At 48.7% G+C, this 24,086-nt stretch overlaps 1 protein-coding gene across 5 annotated transcripts in view; it reads left to right on the top strand.

Moving 5' to 3' along the window:
- The window catches only part of nalcn (sodium leak channel, non-selective), a 259,921-nt gene that overhangs the window by 70,187 nt on the left and 165,648 nt on the right, over nucleotides 1–24,086 (top strand). For all 5 annotated transcript variants that reach the window (XM_038818429.1, XM_038818427.1, XM_038818428.1 and 2 more), the window contains 4 exons: nucleotides 11,045–11,176; nucleotides 14,326–14,493; nucleotides 17,174–17,365; nucleotides 20,619–20,756. In XM_038818429.1, coding sequence (XP_038674357.1) covers nucleotides 11,045–11,176; nucleotides 14,326–14,493; nucleotides 17,174–17,365; nucleotides 20,619–20,756 — 630 coding nt within the window. The remainder of the gene's footprint in view (nucleotides 1–11,044; nucleotides 11,177–14,325; nucleotides 14,494–17,173; nucleotides 17,366–20,618; nucleotides 20,757–24,086) is intronic.

Here is a 24,086-nt window from a genome sequence, read left to right as displayed (position 1 = left end):
TATTGTCAGACTAAACCTCTTCTGGATTTGCCCTCTGAGCTGGTGATGGGCTGTGGTCCTGGGTGCCCTGACCGCTCTGGAATTCCCCAGCACGCGAACGAGGTCAATGAGACTTTAAAAACACCGCCTTTCCAAAAGCTAGAGACCTTTGATGCCGGCACAGAAAACTGGACCAAGTACACCAAACGGATGCGGTAATTCCTCCAGGCAAACGGTACTGTTGGAGAAGAACGACAAATGGTAATCCTCCTGATCGCCTGCGGGGCCCTGACTTTCAGCATAATTAACCTCACCTACCCGGCGCCTCCCGACTCAAAAACCTCCAACCAACTCGTAAAACTTGTTGCGAATCATTATGACCCCAAGCCGTCGGTGATCATGCAGAAATGTCGCAGTCACACCGCCGGCAGAACACCTGGGGAATCAGTTACGGAGTTTTTGACACACTTTCACTGGTTAGCCGAGAACTATGACTGTGACCCAACCCTCCCTGAGATGTTGGGAGATCGGTTGGTGACTGTGACCCAACCCTCCCTGAGATGTTGGGAGATCGGTTGGTGACTGTGACCCAACCCTCCCTGAGATGTTGGGAGATCGGTTGGTGTGTGTGGCATTAACAATGTGGCGACCCAAAGGAAGCTGTTAACAGAATCATCCTTGGATGTAAAACAGGCCACCGAATTGTCGCTCCCTCGTGAGAACGGGGAAAAGGGGGTTCAGGAACTAAGTGTTCCATAGACTACGACATGCACGGTGTTGGCTGGCCCTCATTTCAACAAGCGATGCCCACCCCCCCCCCCTCCCCTAGGATAGGACTGACACGACTCAATCCACTCCAAAACAGTGCCGTGGTCAGACCCGCTGGCCAAAGGGATCCCGCAGCCCAATGGTACATCTCCGCAGAGGATGGTGAGGAACAGCCACATCTGTGCTTTATTTGCGGTCGCGCAAACAGTGGTCATCAATGCCACCAGAACCGCCATTGCCCCGCTCGAGGAAGATGGCTTCATGCAGATAAAACTGCATTAGAGCTGCCAAATTAGCCCCAGTAAGAATAATGCTCCAAGTTAATGGTCCTCCCTTTGACATGGAAATTGATACAGCGGCTGATTATTCCATAACCTCAGTCTGGGGATCCGGCATCTGGGCTTGAAGTTTACCAATGTCCAGCTGGCAATATACACCAGAGAACCATTGACCATCTTTGGGACCACGGTGGCCCCGGTTACCCACAGACAGCAGTCAGTCCGGCTGCCACTGGTAGTGGTACCGGGATCCGGACCCAGCATTCTGGGCCGTGACTGGTTACAACGATTCCATTTGGACTGGCAACAAATCTTCCGGGCGGGTATTGCCGATTATTTACAAATTCCTCGGAAAGCACCCAGGGTGGCCTGGGAAGGATAAAGTGGGCTACGGCTCAAGTCTACGTCGACCCAGAGGCTCAGCCCAAATATTTTAGGGCCCGTCCAGTCCCACACCCTCTGCTGTCGAAGGTGGATGAAGAGCTGAGTCGCCAGGAGAATCTGGGTATCTGACGCCCGGTCCAGTTCGCAGAGTGGGCACTCCCTCACCTCGACAGGTGCCCCATGCCACATGTACAGGACCTGCTGTACCTGAGGTCAGCTGGGGACCAATCCTTCACAAAGCTGGACATGAGCGACGTGTATGAGTGAGGCAGCACGGTAGCATTGTGGACAGCACAATTGCTTCACAGCTCCAGGGTCCCAGGTTCGATTCCCGGCTGGGTCACTGTCTGTGCGGAGTCTGCCCGTTCTCCCCGTGTCTGCGTGGGTTTCCTCCGGGTGCTCCGGTTTCCTCCCACAGTCCAAAGATGTGCGGGTTAGGTGGATTGGCCACGATAAATTGCCCTTAGTGTCCAAAATCGCCCTTAGTGTTGGGTGGGGTTACTGGGTTATGGGGGTAGGGTGGACCTTAGGTTTTGACCTTGGGTGCTCTTTCCAAGAGCCGGTGCAGACTCGATGGGCCGAATGGCCTCCTTCTGCTCTGTAAATTCTATGAAATATGAAATGTTACCTCCAGCTGGTGTTAGAGACGGCGCCTAGAAAATACATCACCATCAACACCCACCGGGGGCTGTACAATTTGTACAATACACCAGGCTTCCATCTGGGGTGTCATCAGGGTGCGCCATTTTCCAGCGGGTAATGGAAAACATCCTCCAAAGGGCCCCCCAGGGTGGCTGACTACCTGGACGATGTATTTATCCCAGGAGCCACCGAGGAGGAACACCTGGGCAACCTAGAAGATGTCCTTCAAAGGCTTTCCGACATGGCTGTTGGCTAGAAAAGGGGTAAGTGCACCTTCCAGGTGGAAGGCCACGTATTTGGAATACCGCGTCAGTGGAGGGAAAAGCGTCGAGCCATCGAAGGGAGCTCCTGCACCTGAGACCACGGCAGAGCGGAGGTCATTCCTGAGAGTTGTCAACTGTTACGGGAAGTTTATCCCGAACCTGGCTACCTTGTTGGCGTCTCTTACCCGCTCCGATAATAGAACCGGAAATGGGCGTGGAAAGCGCCCCCCCAGTGGTAGCATTTGCCAGGGTGAAGCGACAGCTGTTACCTTCAAAACTGTTGAAACACATGACCACCCATCAAAGCCGGTCGTCCTCCCGCGTGACACCCCTCTACGTGGGCATTGGGGCGGTATTGTCCCATCGGTGCGACGATGGGCAGAATGGCCGTTAGCCTACCCCTGCAGGACCCTGGCCCATGGACTATAAGCCCCTACACATTCTATTCAAGGAAGATAAATTGATACTGTTGATAGCTTCGGCCAGGATTAAACGGTGGGCTTTGCTGTTGGCAGTGGACGAATACGCATTCGCACATTGTCCAGGCACACCGACTATGCACGCAGATGCTCTTGGCCGACTTCCGCTGCCTGTAAGCCCCCCTACCCCTCGCCCCACCAGCAGCAGACAGAGTATCAGACTTGAGGGACACATTGCCTGTCACAGCCACTCAAATCCGCACACGAACACAAAGGATTGTACATTGGCAAAACTGCGCCACGTTGTCCTCCATGGCGGAATGAAGGGAAAGCTCCCGGAGGAATTGAGAGCCTCCGCGACAAAACAGCAGGAGCTCAGCATGGAGGACGGCATCATCCCATGGGAAGCCCGAGCCCTTGCCCGGCGATCAGGTCAGTGAGCAGGACTTGCACAGCGGGCACCCGGGCACTTCTACAGTGAAGATATTGGACAGGAGTTACGTGTGGTGGCCCGGGGCTCGACGGCAACATCGTGAGACTGGTATAGCGATGTGTGACTTGCCAGGAGCACCAGGAACTCCCTCCACCAACCTCACTCCACCCGTGGGAGTGGCCCCTGGGTGACACCCCACCTTCATCGAGCCCTCCTTGGGATCAGTGTTTCTGCTCATAAACACTCCCACTCAAAGTGGATGGATGTACATCGAATGGATACAGAAGTTGCGCCAGTCTTTCAGCACCCATGGGATTCCGGAGGTGGTTGTCACTGACGATGGGACCCCCCCTTTACCAATGACGAATTTCACGGGTTTATGCGCACTAATGGGGTGAAACGCATCTGAACCCTTCCATCTCACCCACCTCCCAATGGAGTGGCCAAGCGGGCAGTGCAGACATTTACACGGGTATTACAGTCCACAACAGTGACTCGGATACTGGACCGAAACCTCAATATTACAGTTTATTGGTAAGACTGTGCGGGAAAGAATGATTCACTCCAGGAGTGATTGCACGAAGGAATAGGTTTTTGGTATTTTTTAAAAAAACTTTATTATGAACTCAATAATTATGAACATTTTAACATCACATGCAAAAAGTAGAGTTTGCAATTAACACCTTAAACACTACTACTCAATTTCCCATTGAACAATAAGAAGCATTGATCTCAGCCTATCGTCCTGTGGGAGAATTGTGAACTCGGCGTCAGGCAGATCAGAATTCAATTCCTCTCTCCAATGTTTCTCCACCAACTGTCTCTCTAATGCTTTTAAAAATGTCTCTCTGAATTCCTGAGCTCCACTCAGCAATAACCTCCTCTTCCCAAGCTCAAAAACAACTTGGGCTGGATTCTCCGTCGGCGGGATTCTCCATTGCGCCGGCAGCGCAACCACGGCCGGGGATTTCCCGACGGCGTGGAGCTGCCCACAAAGGGAAACTCCATCGGCCGGCTGACGGGATGGAGACTCCCGCTGCCGATGGGGGAGCGCCACACCAGAATCCCGCTTCTTGTCTCTGCAGGCTGCAAAGCAAATTAACTCCCCAGGGACTCCCCCCGGGCAAACCACTATGCGTTAGCCCAGACTGAAAAACACATTCCTTCATCAATTTCACCGGCTGGCTGCTAAAATCACCCAGACCCTGCAGAACAGAATTCTCCTTAAACAAACACATTCTAACCCCTGGCTTGTAACCCTCAAATTTCCCAATACATTCACAATCCAATTTTCATATCACCTTCCAATCATCACCGGGCATGAAAAAAACAGGCTGCAGGGTCTGTTTGTCAAAACAGGTACGGCTCCTGTTTACTTACTGGATTACGCTGCATGCTTCAATCGGGGTATCCCCAGCAGAGTTGCCGATGGACTGGTGCCTCCAGACCCACCCACGTTTGATGTTCCCGGACCTTGGCGGGAAGGTGCGAAAGAAACGGGACCTCCAGAAGAGGTACCACGGTTGTCCAACGTGCGACAGAGGACGTAAAGCTGGGGGGGTGGGGTTCACGTTCGGAATGTGGGGGTGGAGTGTGCCGAGTGGATTCCAGAGACCGTAGTATAGAAAGCTCTTCCAAGACTGGAAATCAAACCGTGTGAAAGCACATGGAGCACCTCAAAGGGAGGGAGCCTGCTCCAGAGCACACTACGCTGGGTGAACTGGTCCCTCACCTCCCCCCACCACATGCCACCCTTGAACTGAGGAGCGTTCCCCACCAGAGACCCAAACCCAAGCCAACAGGGATGCGGATCACTCAGTGTCTGGTATGGACGTGGAATCCTCAATGCTTTCAGAGGACATTACGGTCAGCTACGGACCTCCGGCAGGGCCCCCTCGATGCTCCCCAACATGATACACGCTCCCTGTCCAGACCCCACAGTTGCAAGAAGCACAGCCACGGGCAAATAGGTAAAGGAGACCCCACCCCTCCCCCCTACAACTGGTTACCGAGGGACCTTCGGACTTTGGGGGGAGGCGGGGAGGGACGTAATAACCCTCTGGGACGCCCCAATTGATCTCCCAAGGGGGGTTTGTGGAATACGAGCTCCCCTGCTAATGGGTGGAGGCTCCATTAACTGGGTGTCATGGAAATCGCCTCATAAAAGCCGGCCCAGACGGGACCAGCCGGAACGGGTCGTCTTGTTTGGGACCTGGGAGCTGTCAGCCACGATGCGGCCTTCTCTTTTGTGGTTAAATTAAACCTCTCTTTTTCGAATAACCGTCTCGGGCCTTCTGGCCATAACCACATGAGGCCTGCTTATTCTTACTAAATGACACAACCTCCTACTTGAAGAACAAGAGTTGTTGATGTCCATTCAGCATCATTAGTAACCCTGAGGGCAGCAAGGTGGCGCAGTGGTTAGCACGGCTGCCTCACGGCGCCGAGGTCCCAGGTTCGATCCCGTCTCTGGGTCACTGTCCATGTGGAGTTTACACATTCTCTCCGTGGGTTTCGCCCCCACAATCCAAAGGTGTGCAGGGTAGGTGGATTGGCCACGCTAAATTGCCCCTTGATTGGAAAAAATGAATTTGACACTCTAATTTTTTTTTGAATTAGTGACGCTGTGTGAGTGTCCTTTTGGAATTATGTTAGCAGTAATATAACTCTTTACTCTCTGGGCCTGTAGTGTAGATTACAGCCGTGTTTCAACTTTTCAACCCAACTGTTGTTTACACTTCCGCGTTAACAATGTAGATGAGATAGAATCCACGGGAAGTATTTCTTTCCTTGTGTGAACGTTCCAATGAGGGCAGGATTAATTGAAAAATATTAAAGTTTAAAAGAAATGTTAAAAGAAATCAATAACTTCTACCGATTCATGAGCTTGAAGCTCTGATGAAGCGGTCTTGTGGGATGCCTCAACTAACTGATCTACATAAATAAATAGCTTGGCATCAGTTTCATATATTGTACAGGTTTCAACAATTAATTTTTATTGCAGAACGTTAAGTAGCCATTAGGGGGCGAGAAACCTGTTAGTGTGTTTCCTGATTCCCCTCACTGTAAAAGCCAAGAGTGATTGACTGATTCATTGAGATTTGCTGGTCTCTGTGTCGAATTATACTGATCTTGTCTGGTGGATCGAGTATGGCTATCCATTTGGTGGCTTCCTAAGGTGCAGAGTTGGAAATGAGACATGGATAGTGTTATGGGCCAGGGTTTAGAGAACCCCAAAGTGTATGCATCCACCTGACCCACAACTTTTAATAGATTGTGGTATGGGGAGCACACGGCCCACTCTACAGGTGTGGTACAGCAGAAATGGAAAAGTATTTTTGAAAGCAATACAATGTTTATTCTATGAACTCAAGTTAACCTATTTAAAACATACAGTGAACATCTTAGCAACCATTAATTCAAATACAACCCCCAAAGAATACAACACTAAGTAATCCTTAATAACTTCCCAAACAACATCCAGAAGACAAAAGAAACACCTTTTAACAGAAGCACATTTGGTGAATTCAGAATTATTAATGTTCTCATTCACTACTGAGAACATTAATAATTCTGAATTCACCAAATGATCAAGAGATAGTCTTTTCATGGCAGATAGATCAACAGTACACCTGCTCTGTCTGGCTTCAGTTCCAACACTGAAAACAAAACTGAAACACACCCTGCAGCAAACGGCCTAAAACAAAAGTAAAAAGCTGACAGACAGGGCAGCTCCACCCACACTCTGACATCACTGCACTAATAAACACCCATTTCTTAAAGGTACTCTCACTACAGATATTTATATACATACCCATTTATAAACACCCGTTTCTTAAAGGTACTCTCACATGACAATAGGAAAACACTTTCCCCCTGGGCTCATTGATTAGGGGGCATAAATTTAAGGGAAGAGCAGGAGATTTAGAGGGGATTTGAGGAAAAGCCCCTTCCCCCAGAGGATGGTGGGAATCTGGAACTCACTGTCTGAAAGGATGGTAGAGGTGGGAACCCTCGCAACATTTAAGGAGTATTTAGATGATTGCATACAGGGTTATGAGCCAAGTGCTGGAAAATGGGATTAAAATAGATAGGTACTTTATGGCCAGTGCAGACTGTGCTGTGGAACTCGACTCTATAACAGATCTTGGTGCACCTGTTGGTGCGATTGTGTCCCATGGTCTGGGAACTTATGGATACAATCGCTCTTCTGGTTGTCCCTCATCTTCCACATCAGGAGCAGCGAAAGCACTGTCTGGATTGGGTTGAGCGCTGTCCACGGTCTTTGAATGAGGTTACAGTCAGGGACCTCTGCTGCTGGATCAACAATAAGGTGTGGGTTGTGTATACTGCCTGTGCCCCGCAATCCTGCACCATCTAGATAGCAACTGCAGGAAAAGTGGCAGCCAATTTCTGCATAGCAAGCTCCCATGAACAGCAATGTGATAAGGACTGGATAATGCTTACTTTTTAAATGATGTTGGCTGTGGGATAAATATTGGCCACAACACCAGGAAGAATTTCCTAGCTCTTAATCAAAATAGTGACTTGAGATATTTTATAGTCACTTGAGAAGGTAGTTAGAGCCTCACATCCAATCCAAAAGACAGCACCCAAGACTGTGCAGCACTCCCTCAGTACTGCACTATTGTCATAGAACTTACAGTGCAGAAGGAGGCCATTCAGCCCATCAAGTCCTTTGGAAAGAGCACCCTACTTAAACCCACACCTCCACCCTATCCCCGTAACCCAGTAGCCCCACCTAACCTTTTGAACACTAAGGGGCTATTTATCATGGCCATTCCACCTAACCTGCACGTCTTTGGACTGTGAGAGGAAACCGGAGCACCCGGAGGAAACCCACGCAGACACGGGGAGAACGTGCAGACTCCACACAGACAGTGACCCCAGGCCGGAATCGAACCTGGGACTCTGGAGCTGTGAGGCAGCAGCGCTAACCACTGGCCCCTAGGAGTATCTACCTGGATTTAGTGCTGTGGGACCAGTTTTGGTGCGATGCTACTATTTCTGCATAGACAGGGGGGCGCATTAAAGCCTATTGCCACAATGGATCATGTACTTGTTAACGGTTGCTCTGTCTGCAAGCATTCATCTTCAAGCGATGCAGTCAGCTATGATTCAGTCAATGCACTTGAATTCACAATGAACACCAGCTCATTGGAAAAGCAGCTCCAAAACTTCATTAAAACAATTTTAGTTCAAAATAAAGCATCTGACCAACAGACAAAGTCTGATCTCTTTTGAAATCCCTTGAGGGATGTTGATGATTAAAGAAAGAAAGCTTTAGGCTTGGATGAGATATTTTGGCTGTTTTGATGTGCTGCATTTTGATGTTTGATGGTTTAATTTGAATCCCGGCGAACATAAGGACCTGCGGATTTTACTGACTTCAGAGAATGATACAGAAGGAGGCCATTCAGCCCACAGTGTTGGTGCTAGCTCTCTGAAAGAGCAACCCAATTAGTCTCACTCCTCTTACTCTTTCGACATGGCCCTTCACATTTTCTTTCCTTTTTAAAGGGGTGAGGTGGGGAAGGTGGGGTAGCAGTAATGTTGCTGCATTAGTAACCCAGGCTAAAGCTCCGCAGACATGGGTTCAAATCTCACTACAGCATCTGGTGGGAATTTGAACTCAATTAATAAATCTGGAATTATAAAGCTACGTAACGGTGACCATGAACCCGCCATTGGTCGATGTTTAAAAACCCATCTAGTCCACTAATGCCCTTTTTAGCGAAGGGCATCTGCCGTCTTAACCTGGTCTGGCCTACATGTGACTCCAAACCTAGCGTTTGACTCTAAGTTGCTCTCGAGGGAAATTAGGGATGAGTGATAAATGTTTCTGGCCTTGCCAACGGCGTCCACATCCCAAGAATGAATGTTTTTTTCAATGGAGATCCAATTTCATTTTGAAATTCTGCTGATAGATTCCTGAATTTTTATTGAGACAGTGAATTGATGAAGTCTGATGACCTCGATGGTTTGAAAAATACCGCAAACCGCTTTCAAAAATTCCCTTTATTTTCGTATCAAAAATCAGGTTTGGATAGCAAAGCGTTGCTGTCATAACTGCGCACATTGGATAGCACATGTGCTGCGTTTAATGTCACAAAATGTAAGCCAAGTGCATCTTTGTCAGCAGAACAGGATAACTTGTTTTTTCTGTTTTCAAACAGACCTGTTCAAATAGACTGCTGCCTCACAGCACGAGGGTCCCAGGTTCAATTCCAGCCATGGGTGACTGTGCGGAGTCTACACGTTCTCCCCGTGTCTGCGTGGGTTTCCCCCGGGTGCTCCGGTTTTCTCCCAAAAGTCCAAAGATGTGTAGGTTAGGTGGATTGGCCAGGCTAAATTGCCCCTTAGTGACCAAAGGTTAGCTGGGGTTATGGGGTTACAGGGGTAGGGTGGGCGAATGGGCCGAGGTAGGGTGCTCTTTCCGAGGTTCGGTGTGGACTCAATGGGCCGAATGGCCTCCTTCTGCACCGTAGGGATTCCATGATTCTATGTATTAAGTGCAAGAACCATCTATGACCTTTTTACTTTTTAAAAAATCTTGTGATTTATTATCTGTGGATCCGAGATGAAAACGGTTCTATATCCGGTGGATAATCTGCTATGTCAGGCTGCCATTGGATACGTTGAAAGTGAAAATGTGCCCAATGATTTCTTTCCAATTGGTTGTGAAGCTGACTTTAATGGTCCTTAAAGCTGATGTCAATTAACAATGTGAAACTTGTACGCATTTAACATCCCGGGGGGGGGGGGGTCCACGAGGTGAGCTGGCTACATTTCTGTTTGAGAGAGTAATTGAATTTGCGTAATGGTCCCATCTTATCCATTAGGCAAATCAGCAAGAGGAGGAAAAACATTAATTAAAAATACATCACCAAGTCTCCACTCATCCTGCCTAGCATGGGGAATAATTTTACGTGAGGCCAATCTGCAATGCCAGTTCCATGCCTGATAAGGAATGGAAAATGTAGCCAAGTGTATTTCTGTACCACAATAGATACCTGAGCGGGGGATTTCTCCCTGGAGTCCTGGAATCGATACTTATCCCTCAACTGACAAGTTTCTTATTTAATGAACAGCAACATATATCTGGTCATTATCACACGGTTGTTTGAGGATCTTGCTGTGTGAAAATTGAGAGCCGCACTTCCCACATTATAACAGTGCCCAGGACACTTGGCTCATGTTTTGTGACATTGAATCTCCTCGCACCTTCCCCCGGGCCATCCTGAAATGTGGAGCCCATGGGAGGGATTCTCCTGTCTCTGACACAGAAGGCCCGTTTGGCGGTGGGCCGGAGAATCCCCGTTTGAGCTGAAATCGGGCAGGAGGGGTTTTGGTGGGGGTGGGGGGATGGGGTCGGAGGGGGGGGTGGTGGTCCGAGGGTGGCGAGGAGACAGTATGTGGCAGGTTGGGTCCGTGCTCGTGCACGGTCACGGACCCGGCAATTCTCCGGCTGTCTCCGTAGATAACGCCGGGGGCTTTACGCTCCGCGGCTGCCGGACGGAGCATGGGTGCAGGGGCGGCGCGACTTTCTGCTGTAAACGGCACTGTTCCCACGCTGGCCTCAGCACACCTAGTCTGGAATTCGGACAACCCAGCCCCATAATCGAGGTCGAATAGCTTGTAAAGGTTCGGCATAACCTCAGTGCTTTTGTTACTCTTTACAAAGCCACGGGACTGTGTGCTTTTTTTTTTAGAAAAACATGCTTTTAGATGAATTATAGTTCTTGGTCTAGAATTGAATTCCTGTCTATATTACGAGCGTGCTAAGCACTCAACTGGATGAATTGCTTTCTATCATGTTTAAAAACTTTAACCTCTACTCTCTCCTTTTTTCCTCAGAAAATGATGCAATCTTCTATTTTCCACATGTTTGTTCTGAGTATGGTTGCTGTCGATGTGACTGTGGCTGCCAGCAATTACTACAAGGGGGAGAATTCCAGGAGCCAATATGATATGTTCTATCTGGCAGAGGTCGGTACCATAAGCTACTCTTGATGTTTCTGGAGTAAAATATCAGATCCGCTCTCGCCCGTGATTGCTTAATCACCCGCCGTTCTTTAGTCCCTTATGCATCCCGAGAAACCTCAAACTGACTGGAGTTCAGCCCTCTCTGTCTAACAGAGTGCAGAAAGCTGTCAAGTTGCTACTCTGGATGTGGATGTGTCGTTTGATTGAAAAACCCCAGAGGTAATGAACAAGCCGCAGACTGGAACATCAGAATGCTGTATGTGGTCACTGGTCTAACGTGTTCGCTACCAGGCGGCATTAGTTACATAACGGCTCCTACACGCACACTTCTCGTTTAAATTGAAGTTGATCTCGCCCGGTATTTACAGCAACGAAACTGACTTTGTTCATCCATCTGGTCTACATTAGAGTTTATGAGAAGGAAGAAGGCGTTTGCATTTATATAGCACCTTTTGCAGCCGCCAATGTCCACAAATGTTTTACAGTCACTTTTAACAGTAGTCGCTGTTTAAAATTTTAAAAACGGCGTGGCAGCCTTTTGGCACACAGCCAGGTCCCGAAAATAATGATGTGAAAATGACTGGGTAATTTTGTTTTTGGTGATGTTTAGGTGAAGGATAAATGTTGACCGGAATACTGAGAGGTTACCCCTGTTCCTCTTCAAAGTGTTATCACAGGATCAACACCGTTAATCATTTTAAACACAGTTTCCAGACTGGGGAACATCAATTCTTCATTCTGCATCTGCAGCCTTTAAATAAGACCGTTAACCAAATTTGCAAGAGGGTCAGGCTGGCACAAGGCACCTAGAAATGTTGAAAAAGCAAGAGATTTCTCAACAGGGCATCACCTTGCTCAGAGGCTCATCGTCAAATGTTGCCTCATTTTTCACGGAAGCAAGTTTTCAGATTCCCCAGAAGTTGCCCTAAATGACAGGAGAAATGCTACTCTTTTGATCTCTGAAGTTAAACAAATCTCCCTTCGGATGTCAAGCTGAATTTGAACCAGGCCAGCTTGGGAAAGATGTCACTTCTTGTACTGCTCGCATGACGAGCAAATATTTCAGTAACCTTCACCCTGCCAGTTGGCCCCCAAATCCTCTTGTTTTGACAGGAGGATTGTGAATGACTGTCTGCTCAGAGTAGAAAATGTGCTGACTGATTAAACCTTAAGAAACAGGTTCGGAAGATTGGATACTTCCAAATGGTCATTACTTGTGATATTTTCTGCTGCTTGGCCGGGGGGAATGATGCGCAGAAGAACGTCTAGTTCTTGACTAGTTAAAGTGTTTTATTGTAAAATAAATGCGTGGTAAAAATAACTACAAGAAATATATTACAAATTACTAACGCTGATAAATTATCCTAGAGCTACTGCAAGTACGGCTATCCACTAACACGACCAACTCCCAACTCCTCGAGGTGCAGAGTCAAGTGATAGATTTCCACAGCCACCTGCTGGTCGGAGGTGGTTTACATTGTTATATACATGATTGCTTATGCATATCATCACAGCTTGCACTTGTGATTATTTGAAATGTTGATTTAGTCTAAGCAGTTGTAGATTCTCGCAGATCAAAGTGTGCAATTACTGGGTGGGACCCTCACCTTAAAATCAGAAGGCTGTGGGGTCTCCCAGAGAGACGAGTACAATACCCAGGCTGACACTCCAGGGAAGCATTGAGGGAGTGCTGCACTGTCAGAGGTACCAGCTTTCAAATGAAATGTTAAGACAAAGTCCCATCAAGCCTTTCAGAGGGACGTAAAATAACCCATGGCTCTATTTCAAAGAAGAGCAGGGAGCTTTGATCAGAATCCTGTCCAATGTTTACTCCTGAATTATCACCACATCAGGTTCTCTTGTCATTACCTCCTTGCTGTTTGTGGGAGCTTGCTGTGCACAATTTGGCTGCCAAGGTACATTATTAGGGGCATTGAGTACAAGAGCGAGGAGGTTATGCTGAACTTATACAAGACACTAGTTAGACCTCAGCTGGAATATTGTGTACGGTTCTGGGCGCCACAATATCGGAAGGATGTGAACACATTGGAGAGAGTTCAGGAGAGGGTTACAAGAATGGTTCCAAGGATAAGAAAATTCAGATATGTGGATAGAATCATAGAATTTACAGTGCATAAGGAGGCCTTTCGGCCCATCGAGTCTGCACCGGCTCTTGGAAAGTGCATCCCACTTAAGCCCCATGCCCCCACCCAATCCCCGTAACCCCACCCAACGTTTTGTGAACACTAAGGGCAATTTAGCACGGCCAGTCCACCTAACCTGCACATCTTTGGACTGTGGGAGGAAACCGGAGCTCCCGGAGGAAACCCACGCAGACACGGTGAGAACGTGCAGACTCCACATAGACGGTAATCCGACCCGAGCCGGGAATCGAACCCGGGACCCTGGAGCTCTGAAGCAACTGTGATGAGCCCTGTGCTAGAGGTTGGGACTGTTCTCCTTGGAGAGAAGAAGGCTAAGAGGAGATTTGATAGAGATATTCAAAGTCGAAGAGTGGGCCGGACACACAGTAGACAGGGAGAAACCGTTCCTGCTCGTTAAACGATCGAGAACGAGAGGGCACAGATTTAAGGCAGATTCTCCATCATTCCAGCCGCGTGTTTCTCGGTGGTAGGAGTCAGCGCGCCGTTCACTAGCGCCGGGATTCTCCGCTCCTGCCGCTGTCAGTAGGAATACCCACTGAAGCCACCCCACGCCTCCAGGAAACCCGCGGGTGGGGGTGGGCTCCGGGGGGGACCAGAGACTCCCGCCAGTGAATGGCCGGAGAATTCCAGCTTTCAAGTGATTTGCAAAAGAAGTGAATGCCGTGTGAGCCTAATTGAGTGAACCTTCGCTGAGCTGCTTCCAATCCAAGTATATGCTCTCTTAAAATGTGACAGCCAAAACTGCACGCGGTACTCCTGAACGGCATTTCCAGGTTGAAATGGATGCCGTTATTAACGGCCAAATGCAGTAAACGAGTCATTGTTACAGGCTAACTATTTGCTTATTGAACTGCATCATTTTGGCTGAGTTTTCCGAAGCTGAAATCTTTCTTGCCAGGTAAATGGATTTGTTGCAGAAAACCTGTCGACTGTGACTCCGATTTGGAAGCAGCTTTTGATGTTAATTTTATTGGATTGTCTTTTTAGGTGGCTTTCACCATCCTGTTTGACCTGGAGGCGTTGGTGAAAATCTGGTGTTTGGGATTCACTGGCTACATTAGCTCCTCCCTTCACAAGTTTGAGCTGCTGCTGGTGGTGGGAACAACTCTTCACATTTATCCAGACCTCTACCATTCTCAATTCACATATTTTCAGGTGACCTGATAGAAAATTGTGAGCTTTTAAGTGAACAAATGTCCCCACGTAGAGCCCCACGCGAAAGGGCCGGCTTCCTCCCCCACCCCGCAGTGTGATTTGGGGAGGCAGAGGTGGCCCAGCGTTGGGCGGCGATGGGACCTTCCAGTCCCCCCCCCCCCCCCACTGTCGACGCATTTTCCCATTGCTCGCAGCCTCGCAGCCTCTGCAACGGGGGGGGGGGGGGGGGGGGGGGAGACACCCACAGCCGTGTTCAGCATTGGCAGGACCAGAAGTTCCTGCCAGCGGGATCGGCCTTTGTATAGAGTGTATAGAACAGTACAGCATAGAACAGGCCCTTCTGCCCTCGATGTTGTGCCGAGCCATGATCACCCTACTCAAACCCAAGTATCTAGCCTATACCCGTAACCCAACAACCCCCCCCCCCCCCTTAACCTTACTTTTTTTAAGACACTACGGGCAATTTATCATGGCCAAGCCACCTAACCCGCACATCTTTGGACTGTGGGAGGAAACCGGAGCACCCGGAGGAAACCCACGCACACACGGGGAGAACGTGCAGACTCCGCACAGACAGTGACCCAAGCCGGGGATCGAACCTGGGACCCTGGAGCTGTGTCCTCTCCCGTCTGGAATGATTGACACCAAATTAATTGTGGATCGTGGCATTTTCTGAATGCCGTCAGCGTTACCACGAGAGTGTGAACTGGAAAACAACACAGACATAAACATTCACCTGAAAGATTAAATAGTGATAAAACATTATAAAACAGCAATAATAAAAATTATTTGACCTTATCTTCCATGTTTCCACTGCCAAAGTACTGGGTTAAAATGATAGCAATTACATTGAGGGTCTGTTCACAAGGTTTTCAGCCAAGTCATATTTCTGAGCAATACATTTGAAGACAGGAGAGATTATGGAGTGTGTACCTGGTGGACTCCAATCTCTCGATAGCTGTGACCATTTGAACTGGAGAGGGTGAAGTGAGGGACAGGGGGGGAGCCGATCCACACCTCTGTGTGAGCTGATACAGACGGAGAGAGTGCTGCTGGTTTGTGTTAGCGAGAGCAGCCACATGGGCGGAAACCATTTATAAACTGCAGAGTATCAAACTAGGCCAGGACAGACACCATCGAGTTGTCGGAGAGGAGGCAGGAGAGATTGACTGGAATGGGTACCGGCGGTGGTGCTTCAGTTGATGTGGAGAGATTGGAGAAGCTGGGATTGTTCTCCTTAAGAGCAGCGAAGGTTAAGGGGGAGATTTAATAGAGGTGTTCAAAATCAGGAGGGTTTTAAAAGAAGGAGAATCTGTTCCAGCGGCAGAAGGCTCAGTAACCAGAGGACACAAATTGAAGGTATTCGGTAAGCGACCCAGAGGGGGTGAGTTTTGATGATCTGGAATATGCCGCCTGCAACAGATTTCATAATAACTTTTGGGCAGGGCAATTGGGCAAATATTTGAAAAAGAAATATGCAAGGCTATGGATAACGAGCAGGGAAAAGGGACAAATTGGATCTTCCTCGCAAAGATCCAGCACAGACGCAATGGACCAAACGGCCTCATTCTGTGCTGTAGCCTTCGATAGAAGTGGGAGTATTTTTATAGTGGGACTTTCCCTAGGTTCAGTGGAAAGTAGGCGTGTTGAATGCACGTTGTAACCCCAATTAATGTTTTTAATACGTAGAATACAATAAAGCTAATAAATATCGTGGCTCTCAACAAACGTGGAATATTTTGACTCTGTGCATTTTGGGGAAGATCCCACACACTTTTTTTTAAAGAACTTAAGACATCATCCCTGATGCATAATGAGTGTTGCCTCGGGCGAGAAAGCCAGTTTGAAGCCGGCCGTATTGAACAGCGCTCTGCAATTTAAAATGGGAAGTGAGAGTTACGTTATCTGCTGGAGGGGCAGGGTCTAAAGGCGCCAGCAAGGCCCAGAATCCCAAGATCGGAAGGACACCCCAATTTAAATAAAACCCCCCACCCCCAGGAAGCCAGTAACCCACCCACCCCCAAGCATTGGGGCGCCACCTCCTCTCCCACAATGGCGACATCAGGAATTCCGACCAGGTCCCCCGCCACCGCAATGATGACATTGGGGCACCCACCCCACCCCACCACAACGTCAACATCAACCCCCGTCCCCCCTTACAGGCATCAGGGCTCCCCCACCCCCCCCCCCCCACCCCAAATCACACATAAGGGCAATCCTCCCAATGGGGCTCCCTTGAGGGCCAGCCCCTGGCAGGCCCTGGTTGCAGGTGGCATTGCCCAGCCATGACCCTCACCACCCAGGGGCTATACTTGTCCCCGTTCCCTTGGCGTGGTCATCACAATTGGTTCTGATGTCACACCGATTGGATGGGAGGCTAAGGTGCCGGGGATGTTCTGGCGTCAAGGCCACTAAGTACATGTTAATTTATGGAAATCAGATGCCCCTCCTTTTCTTGTTGTGATCCTGATCATTTAACGGGGGGGGGGGGGGGGGGGGGGGGGGGGGCGGCTGGGTGGGGTGGGATCGCAAACTGAGATCTCATCAGCGCAAATCCCGTTCTGGTCCGCTCGTGAGATTTAGCGGCGGTTGTGGGGCTAGTGCGGCTGTTAGATCGCGACCGGTAAGACTTTAACTTGTATTGAAATGTAATCATTTCTTCAATACTTCTTTCCGTCAGGTGCTGAGGGTTGTCAGACTGATTAAAATCTCGCCAGCTCTGGAGGACTTTGTGTACAAAATCTTTGGGCCTGGGAAAAAGCTGGGCAGTTTGGTGGTCTTCACTGCCAGCCTTTTGATTGTCATGTCGTCCATCAGCCTGCAGATGTTCTGTTTTGTGGAGGAGCTCGATCGGTTCACAACGTTCCCCAGGGTCAGTATCACGTTGGGGTTTTCTCCGTGTTTAGCAAGAGCATCGTTCACTTTCACGGCAGGCCCTAAACACAAGAAAGCTCCGTTCGCCCACCTTGGCTCCGTATCTTCCCATCCCACTCTTATCAAGCAAGACCCTGTAGATCTCTGACTTAAATGATTAACTGAGGGAGCGTCTGCTGCTGTTTGAGGCAGAAGGCGAAGGAGCATTTCCCAACCTCCTCTCATGAATGATTTGGCTCTTATTTTAAAATAACTTCTCCTTGGCCTTGACTCTGTCAACTAAAGGCAGGAAAGTCAAAATCAAAGAAGTGAAACGATGATAGTACTCGACCAGTCAGAGAAGCAAACAGGATGAAAGCTTGGAAAGATAAAAATCCTTCATTTTCCTCGCCTCTTGTGCTGCGGGAGCTGCAGAGTATTTCCAGCATTTTGCAGTCTTTATTTCGATGTTCAACCTTTCTTGTTCCGTAAAATCATGTCACGGGAGAAAATTAGTAAGTGTTCATAACAAGGTGCTTATATTTATTTTATTTTCGTAACCACTGGCATTTCTGCCATGCCTTTCCCCACCTTGAAACATCACAAAGCACTCTACAATCCATGAAGTACTTCTGAAGTGTAGTCTCTGATGTAACAAAGCTGAAGCTAATTTGGGTGCAGCAAACTCCCACACATAACAATGTGGCAGCGACCAGACAGACTGTCTACTTTAGTGATGTTGGCTGAGGGATGAACATTGATTGAGTGGGGAACTTTCCACAGGGGATGCTCAGTTTAAATTCCTCAGCTGTTCTTTTACTGAGCATTTGCCTCCATTTAGTGTTGTCATTTAAATCCGATGATGTGGCCTTTTTAATTTAGTGGCGGACTGCCCATGGGGCAAAACCTCTTTCAACTTTCAGCCAAAGTATTCTGCCCTGGTTAGGGAAGTGCATAGAATAACCTAGAATCTACGGAACAGAAACAGGCCATTCGGCCCAACTAGTCCATGCTGGTGTTCATGCACCACCCAAGCCCCCCCCCCCCCCCCCCACTCCCTCTTCATCTCACCCTCTCAGCATGTCCTCCTGTTCCTTCCTCCCTCGTGTTTATCCAGCTTCTCTTTAAAGGTTTGATAAGGTTCCCCACGGTAGGCTATTGCAGAAAATACGGAGGCATGGGATTCAGGGTGATTTAGCAGTTTGGATCAGGAATTGGCTAGCTGGAAGAAGACAAAAGGTGGTGGTTGATGGGAAATGTTCAGCCTGGAGTCCAGTTACTAGTAGTGTACCACAAGGATCTGTTTTGGGGCCACTGCTGTTTGTCATTTTTATAAATGACCTGGAGGAGGGCGTAGAAGGATGGGTGAGTAAATTTGCAGATGACACTAAAGTCGGTGGAGTTGTGGACAGTGCGGAAGGATGTTACAAGTTACAGAGGGACATAGATAAGCTGCAGAGCTGGGCTGAGAGGTGGCAAATGGAGTTTAATGCAGAAAAGTGTGAGCTGATTCATTTTGGAAGGAATAACAGGAAGACAGAGTACTGGGTTAATGGTAAGATTCTTGGTAGTGTGGATGAGCAGAGAGATCTCGGTGTCCATGTACATAGATCCCTGAAAGTTGCCACCCAGGTTGAGAGGGTTGTTAAGCAGGCGTACGGTGTGTTAGCTTTTATTGGTAGAGGGATTGCGTTTCGGAGCCATGAGGTCATGTTGCAGTTGTACAAAACTCTGGTGCGGCTGCATTTGGAGTATTGCGTGCAATTCTGGTCGCCGCATTATAGGAAGGATGTGGGAGCATTGGAAAGGGTGCAGTGGAGATTTACCAGAATGTTGCCTGGTATGGAGGGAAGATCTTATGAGGGAAGGCTGAGGGACTTGAGGCTGTTTTCGTTAGAGAGAAGAAGGTTAAGCGGTGACTTAATTGAGGCATGCAAGATGATCAGAGGATTCTATAGGGTGGACAGTGAGAGCCTTTTTCCTCAGATAGTGATGTCTAGCATGAGGGGACATAGCTTTAAATTGAGGGGAGATAGATACAGGACAGATGTCAGAGGTAGGTTCTTTACTGAGAGAGTAGTAAGGGCGTGGAATGCCCTGCCTGCAACAGTAGTGGACTCGCCAACACTAAGGGCATTCAAATGGTCATTGGATAGACATATGGACGATAAGGGAATAGTGTAGATGGGCTTTAGAGTGGTTTCACAGGTCGACGCAACATCGAGGGCTGAAGGGCCTGTACTGCGCTGTAATGTTCTATTTTCGATCTTCTATGTACCGATACCATTCCCCTCCGTTACTCCCAGTGGGAGCGAGCTCCACATTCTCACCACTCGCTGGGTAAAAAGACGTTTCTCCTGAATTCCCGATTGGATTTATTATTGATTGCCTTATGTCTGCTGACACAGCACAGTGGTTAACACTGTTGCTTCACAATGCCAGGGTCCTAGGTTTGATTCCCGGCTTGGGTCACTGTCTGTGTGGAGTCTGCACGTTCTCCCCGTGTCTGCGTGGGTTTCCTCCGGGTGCTCCGGTTCCCTCCCACAAATCCCGAAAGACTTGCTGTTAGGTGAATTGGACATTGTGAATTCTCCCTCTGTGTACCCGAACAGGCGCCGGAATGTGGCGACTAGGGGATTTTCGCAGTAACTTCATTGCAGTGTTAATGTAAGCCTACCTGTGACAATAAAGATTATTATTATTGATAATTTTAGATTTTTTTCAAAAGTGGAAACTTCTTTTCTACATCTGCCCTATCAAACCCCTTCTTAATCTACCAAAAACCCCTATTAGATTACCCCTTGACCTTTCATCTCTTGCGGAAGAAGCCCCCCACCCCCACATAGTTAATCTTTCCTGATGGTCATGACCGCTTGCTTTTGGCATCACCATTGTGATTTTTCTTTTTGGCACATTCTCCATTGCCTGTACATCGATTTACCGACATGGAGGGGATCCAAGCCGAATTCTGTCTCAATGCAGAGGTGAATTTGGTCACTTCCACCCCATTGAAACAGGGAGCTTTCAACCGATGACTCAGAATGTGTAACACGTTAAAAGTGATTTGAAGGAACTGCTGTGTTGTGCCGCAGCCTGCTGTGGAACAAGCCAAATGGCCTGAACCTTTCTTGGAGTTAAATCTGACAGAAGGTTGTCCAGCGCTCTTAGTAATTATAGCAATTCCCTTCCATTGAAAAGCATGTGTGGGAAATGAACTTGATTGATGATTGATGCTTGAATAATGTTTATAATTTTTGCTGGTCTTTCTCCAGGCTTTCATGTCCATGTTCCAGATTATTACACAGGAAGGATGGGTTGACGTCATGGATCAAACCTTGATTGCAGTGGGACATGTCTGGGCTCCGGTGGTTGCCATTTATTTCATCCTGTACCATCTATTTGCCACATTGGTAGGTTTGCCCATTGTTGCAAATGTTGATCGGTGTGTGAATTTCACCCTCCTTTCCTCTTCAGACATTAACTTGACTTTTGCAACAGCCTTTCACCGCCTCCAGACATCCCAAAGTGCCTCACATCCAAGGCTGGATTGTTTTATTTTGGTGACTGTTGCAATGGAGGAAACGGGGCAGCCCACTTTAGCACACAGCAAAGTCCCCACAAACAGCAACAGGATGAGGACCAAATAATGCGTTTTAATGATTTTGAGGGCGAAGCGTTGGGTCAGGAAACTGGGGCGAGCTGCCCTGCTCTTTGTCAAAATCGTGCCGTTAGCTCTTTTATATCTACACGAAAGAGCAGATGGGGTGGAACACCACCTCTGAGGAACAGTGAAGCACTCCCTCAGTACTGCAATGGAAGGTCAGCTTAGAAGGGCGGCATGGTGGCACAATCGTCAGTGCTGCTGCCTCACAGCATGAGCGGCCCGGGTTCAATTCCAGCCTCGGCCGACTGTCTGTGCGGAGTCTGCACGTTCTCTCCGTTTCTGCGTGTGTTTCCTCCGGGTGCTCCAGTTTCCTCCCACAGTCCAAAGATGTGCAGGTTAGGTGGATTGGCCGTGCTAAATTGCCCCTTCGTGTCCCTCGGGTTAGGTGGGGTTACGGGGAGAGGGCAGGGGAGTGGGCTTAGGCAGGGTGCTCTTTCAGAGTGGCAGCGCAGACCCTGATGGGCCGAATGGCCTCCCTCTGCACTGTAGGGATTCTGCGATTTTATGATTACGTGCTCCGGAATGGGACTGTACCTACCACCTTCTTGACTTGTAGGTGACGGAGCTGCCCACGGAGCCACGGTGACGCGAGGGATGACACAGCGTTCTGCCCACTTACACATCTTGTTGAGCTCATTCTGTGAATTCGGACCTGCTGTTCCTGTTTCACAAAATCAATTGTCGGGAGAATGGGCTGCTGCAATCAAATCCTGATTCCGGTTTTTTTTTAAAAACATAACAAGGAAACATGCAACTTGTGTTTGTTTGTGAAAGCTCTCCCGGGAAATCTACTAATGATTTCCATAATCATTTAAAAGCTGGGGGGGGGGGGGGGGGGGGGGGGAAATCCCCACACCTATCAGGCAAATCTGCTGACGGAGCCTTATAAATAAAACGCGTTCTCGAGATGAGAAAATGCAAACCTGGGAATCGCTAAATCTTTCCCTGGTTCCTTCCCACGGTATTCATTTTCGTTCCATAAATAATTTCCAATAAGAACAGCTCAGCATCCGGCCGAGTGTTATGGGTGAGTGTAACGCAGAATTTCTAAATTCTCGCTGTGCTGTGCCCATGCTGGCATTAAGTGAAAACCAGCTTGGCACTGGACAGATCGAGTTGATACCTGCCTCAAATACAGACATAAAATGCTGGAAATACTCGGGCAGTGAGCGAGGAACAGGGTTAACGTTTTCGTTGCCGTTTTCTATCTTCTGGATTCTCCCCAATCGGCGAGGGTTTCCGGCATCTTCTGGGGGTTTTTTATTTCAGATTTTCAGCGCCTGCAGCATTTTTATTTTTGCTTTGATGCCTCCCTGCTCAGTCATAGGGAGGGGCGGCGTGGGGGCGGGGGGGGGGAGGGGGGGGGGGGGGGCGGAAGGAAGAAACAGCAGAGGAGAGAGAAAAGGTGGAAAGAAAGATGGGCTCAGCTTTCTGTAGCACCGTTTCCAACCTGGGTCCATCCATCGTTGGCGGGCCGGTTTTAATTATTTCGTGGGACATGGGTGTCGCTGGCCAGGCCAGCATTCATTGCCCATCCCTAATTGCCCCGGAGAAGGTGGCGGCGAGCTGCCTTCTGCAACCTGCGGCCGGTGTGGCGTACGTGTTCTGTAGGCCAGACCGGGTAAGGACGGCAGATTCCCTTCCCTAAAAGGGCCTTAATGAACCAGATGGGCTTTTACAACAATCCAATAATCTCAGGGCCATCAGGTTACTGATGCGCGCTTTTAATTCCAGATTTGTCTAATTAAAAGAATTTAAATACCCCCAGAGGCCGTGGTTGGGTGTCAACTCATGTCCCCAGATTAGTCCAGGCCTCTGCGTTACTAGTCCAGTTTCATTGCAACTATGCTACCGTTCCCTTAACGTGACTGAAGTACATTTGAAATGTATGTGTTCTAGTGTAGCAAACCTGGCAGCCAATTTGCACACAGCAAGATCCCACAAATTGCAATGTGACAATGACCAAATAATCTGTTTTTAGTCGAGTTAGTTGCCATGTTCTGTAGACTGGCCGGAGTGAATGAGGAACTACAGAACATGTAGTTTAAAACAATTTATTGTAGATCAACTGCGTGGTACGATAACTAGGATAAATGAAATAATAAACAACCAACACTCAACAACTATTGTAGACTACTGCAAATACGTCTATCTCCCAGCACGACCAACTCCCAACTCCCCGATCACATGGTGACGTGATGGGTTTACACTGCCGCCTAGTGGTCGGAGGTCGTGCATAACATTATGTACAAACTTGCCTTATCATAGAATTTACCGTGCAGAAGGAGGCCATTCGGCCCATCGAGTCTGCACCAGCTCCTGGAAAGAGCACACTACCCAAGGTTAACACCTCCACCCTATCCCCATAACCCAGTAACCCCACCCAACACTAAGGGCAATTTTGGACACTAAGGGCAATTTATCATGGCCAATCCAGCTAACCTGCACATCTTTGGACTGTGGGAAGAAACCGGAGCACCCGGAGGAAACCCACGCAGACAAGGGGGTTTCAGGAGGGAAGTGCAGACTCCGCACAGACAGTGACCCAAGCCGGTATCGAACCTGGGACCCTGGAGCTGTGAAGCGATTGTGCTATCCACAATGCTACCGTGCTGCCCTGATGCATATTATCACATTACTAAGGGAATAAATATTGGCCGTACTTTGGAGAGAAACTCCCCTGTTCCCCGGGCCTCTTGCGCATCTCTGATGTTCATCTCTCTGCCGTTGGCGGCCGTGCCTTCAGCTGCCTGGACGCTGGACTCTGGAATTCCCTCCTGAAACCCCTCTGACCCCCTCTCCTCCTTCAACTCGTTCCTTAAAGCCTCCCTCTGCTGTCCTATATGTCCTTATACAGCATAATGTCAAATTCTGCCTGGTAACGCTCCTGTGAAGTGCCTTGGAACGATTCTAACTACAGCAAAGGCGCTATACAAATGCAAGTTCTAACTGTTGCACTGCCAATAGATCTCTTGCATCTACCTGGAGCAGCTCCCCCAAAGGAGGGCAGTGCAGCCCTCTCTCGGGGCAGTGCCGGGGAGTATCAGCTTGTGTTATCCACACTCACCCACGGGTC

Source organism: Scyliorhinus canicula, chromosome 14 (genome assembly GCF_902713615.1).
Source record: "Scyliorhinus canicula chromosome 14, sScyCan1.1, whole genome shotgun sequence".
In the NCBI taxonomy this organism is placed as follows: domain Eukaryota; kingdom Metazoa; phylum Chordata; class Chondrichthyes; order Carcharhiniformes; family Scyliorhinidae; genus Scyliorhinus; species Scyliorhinus canicula.
Note: the sequence above shows the minus strand (reverse complement) of the source record. Positions and strands in the feature narration are given on the sequence as shown.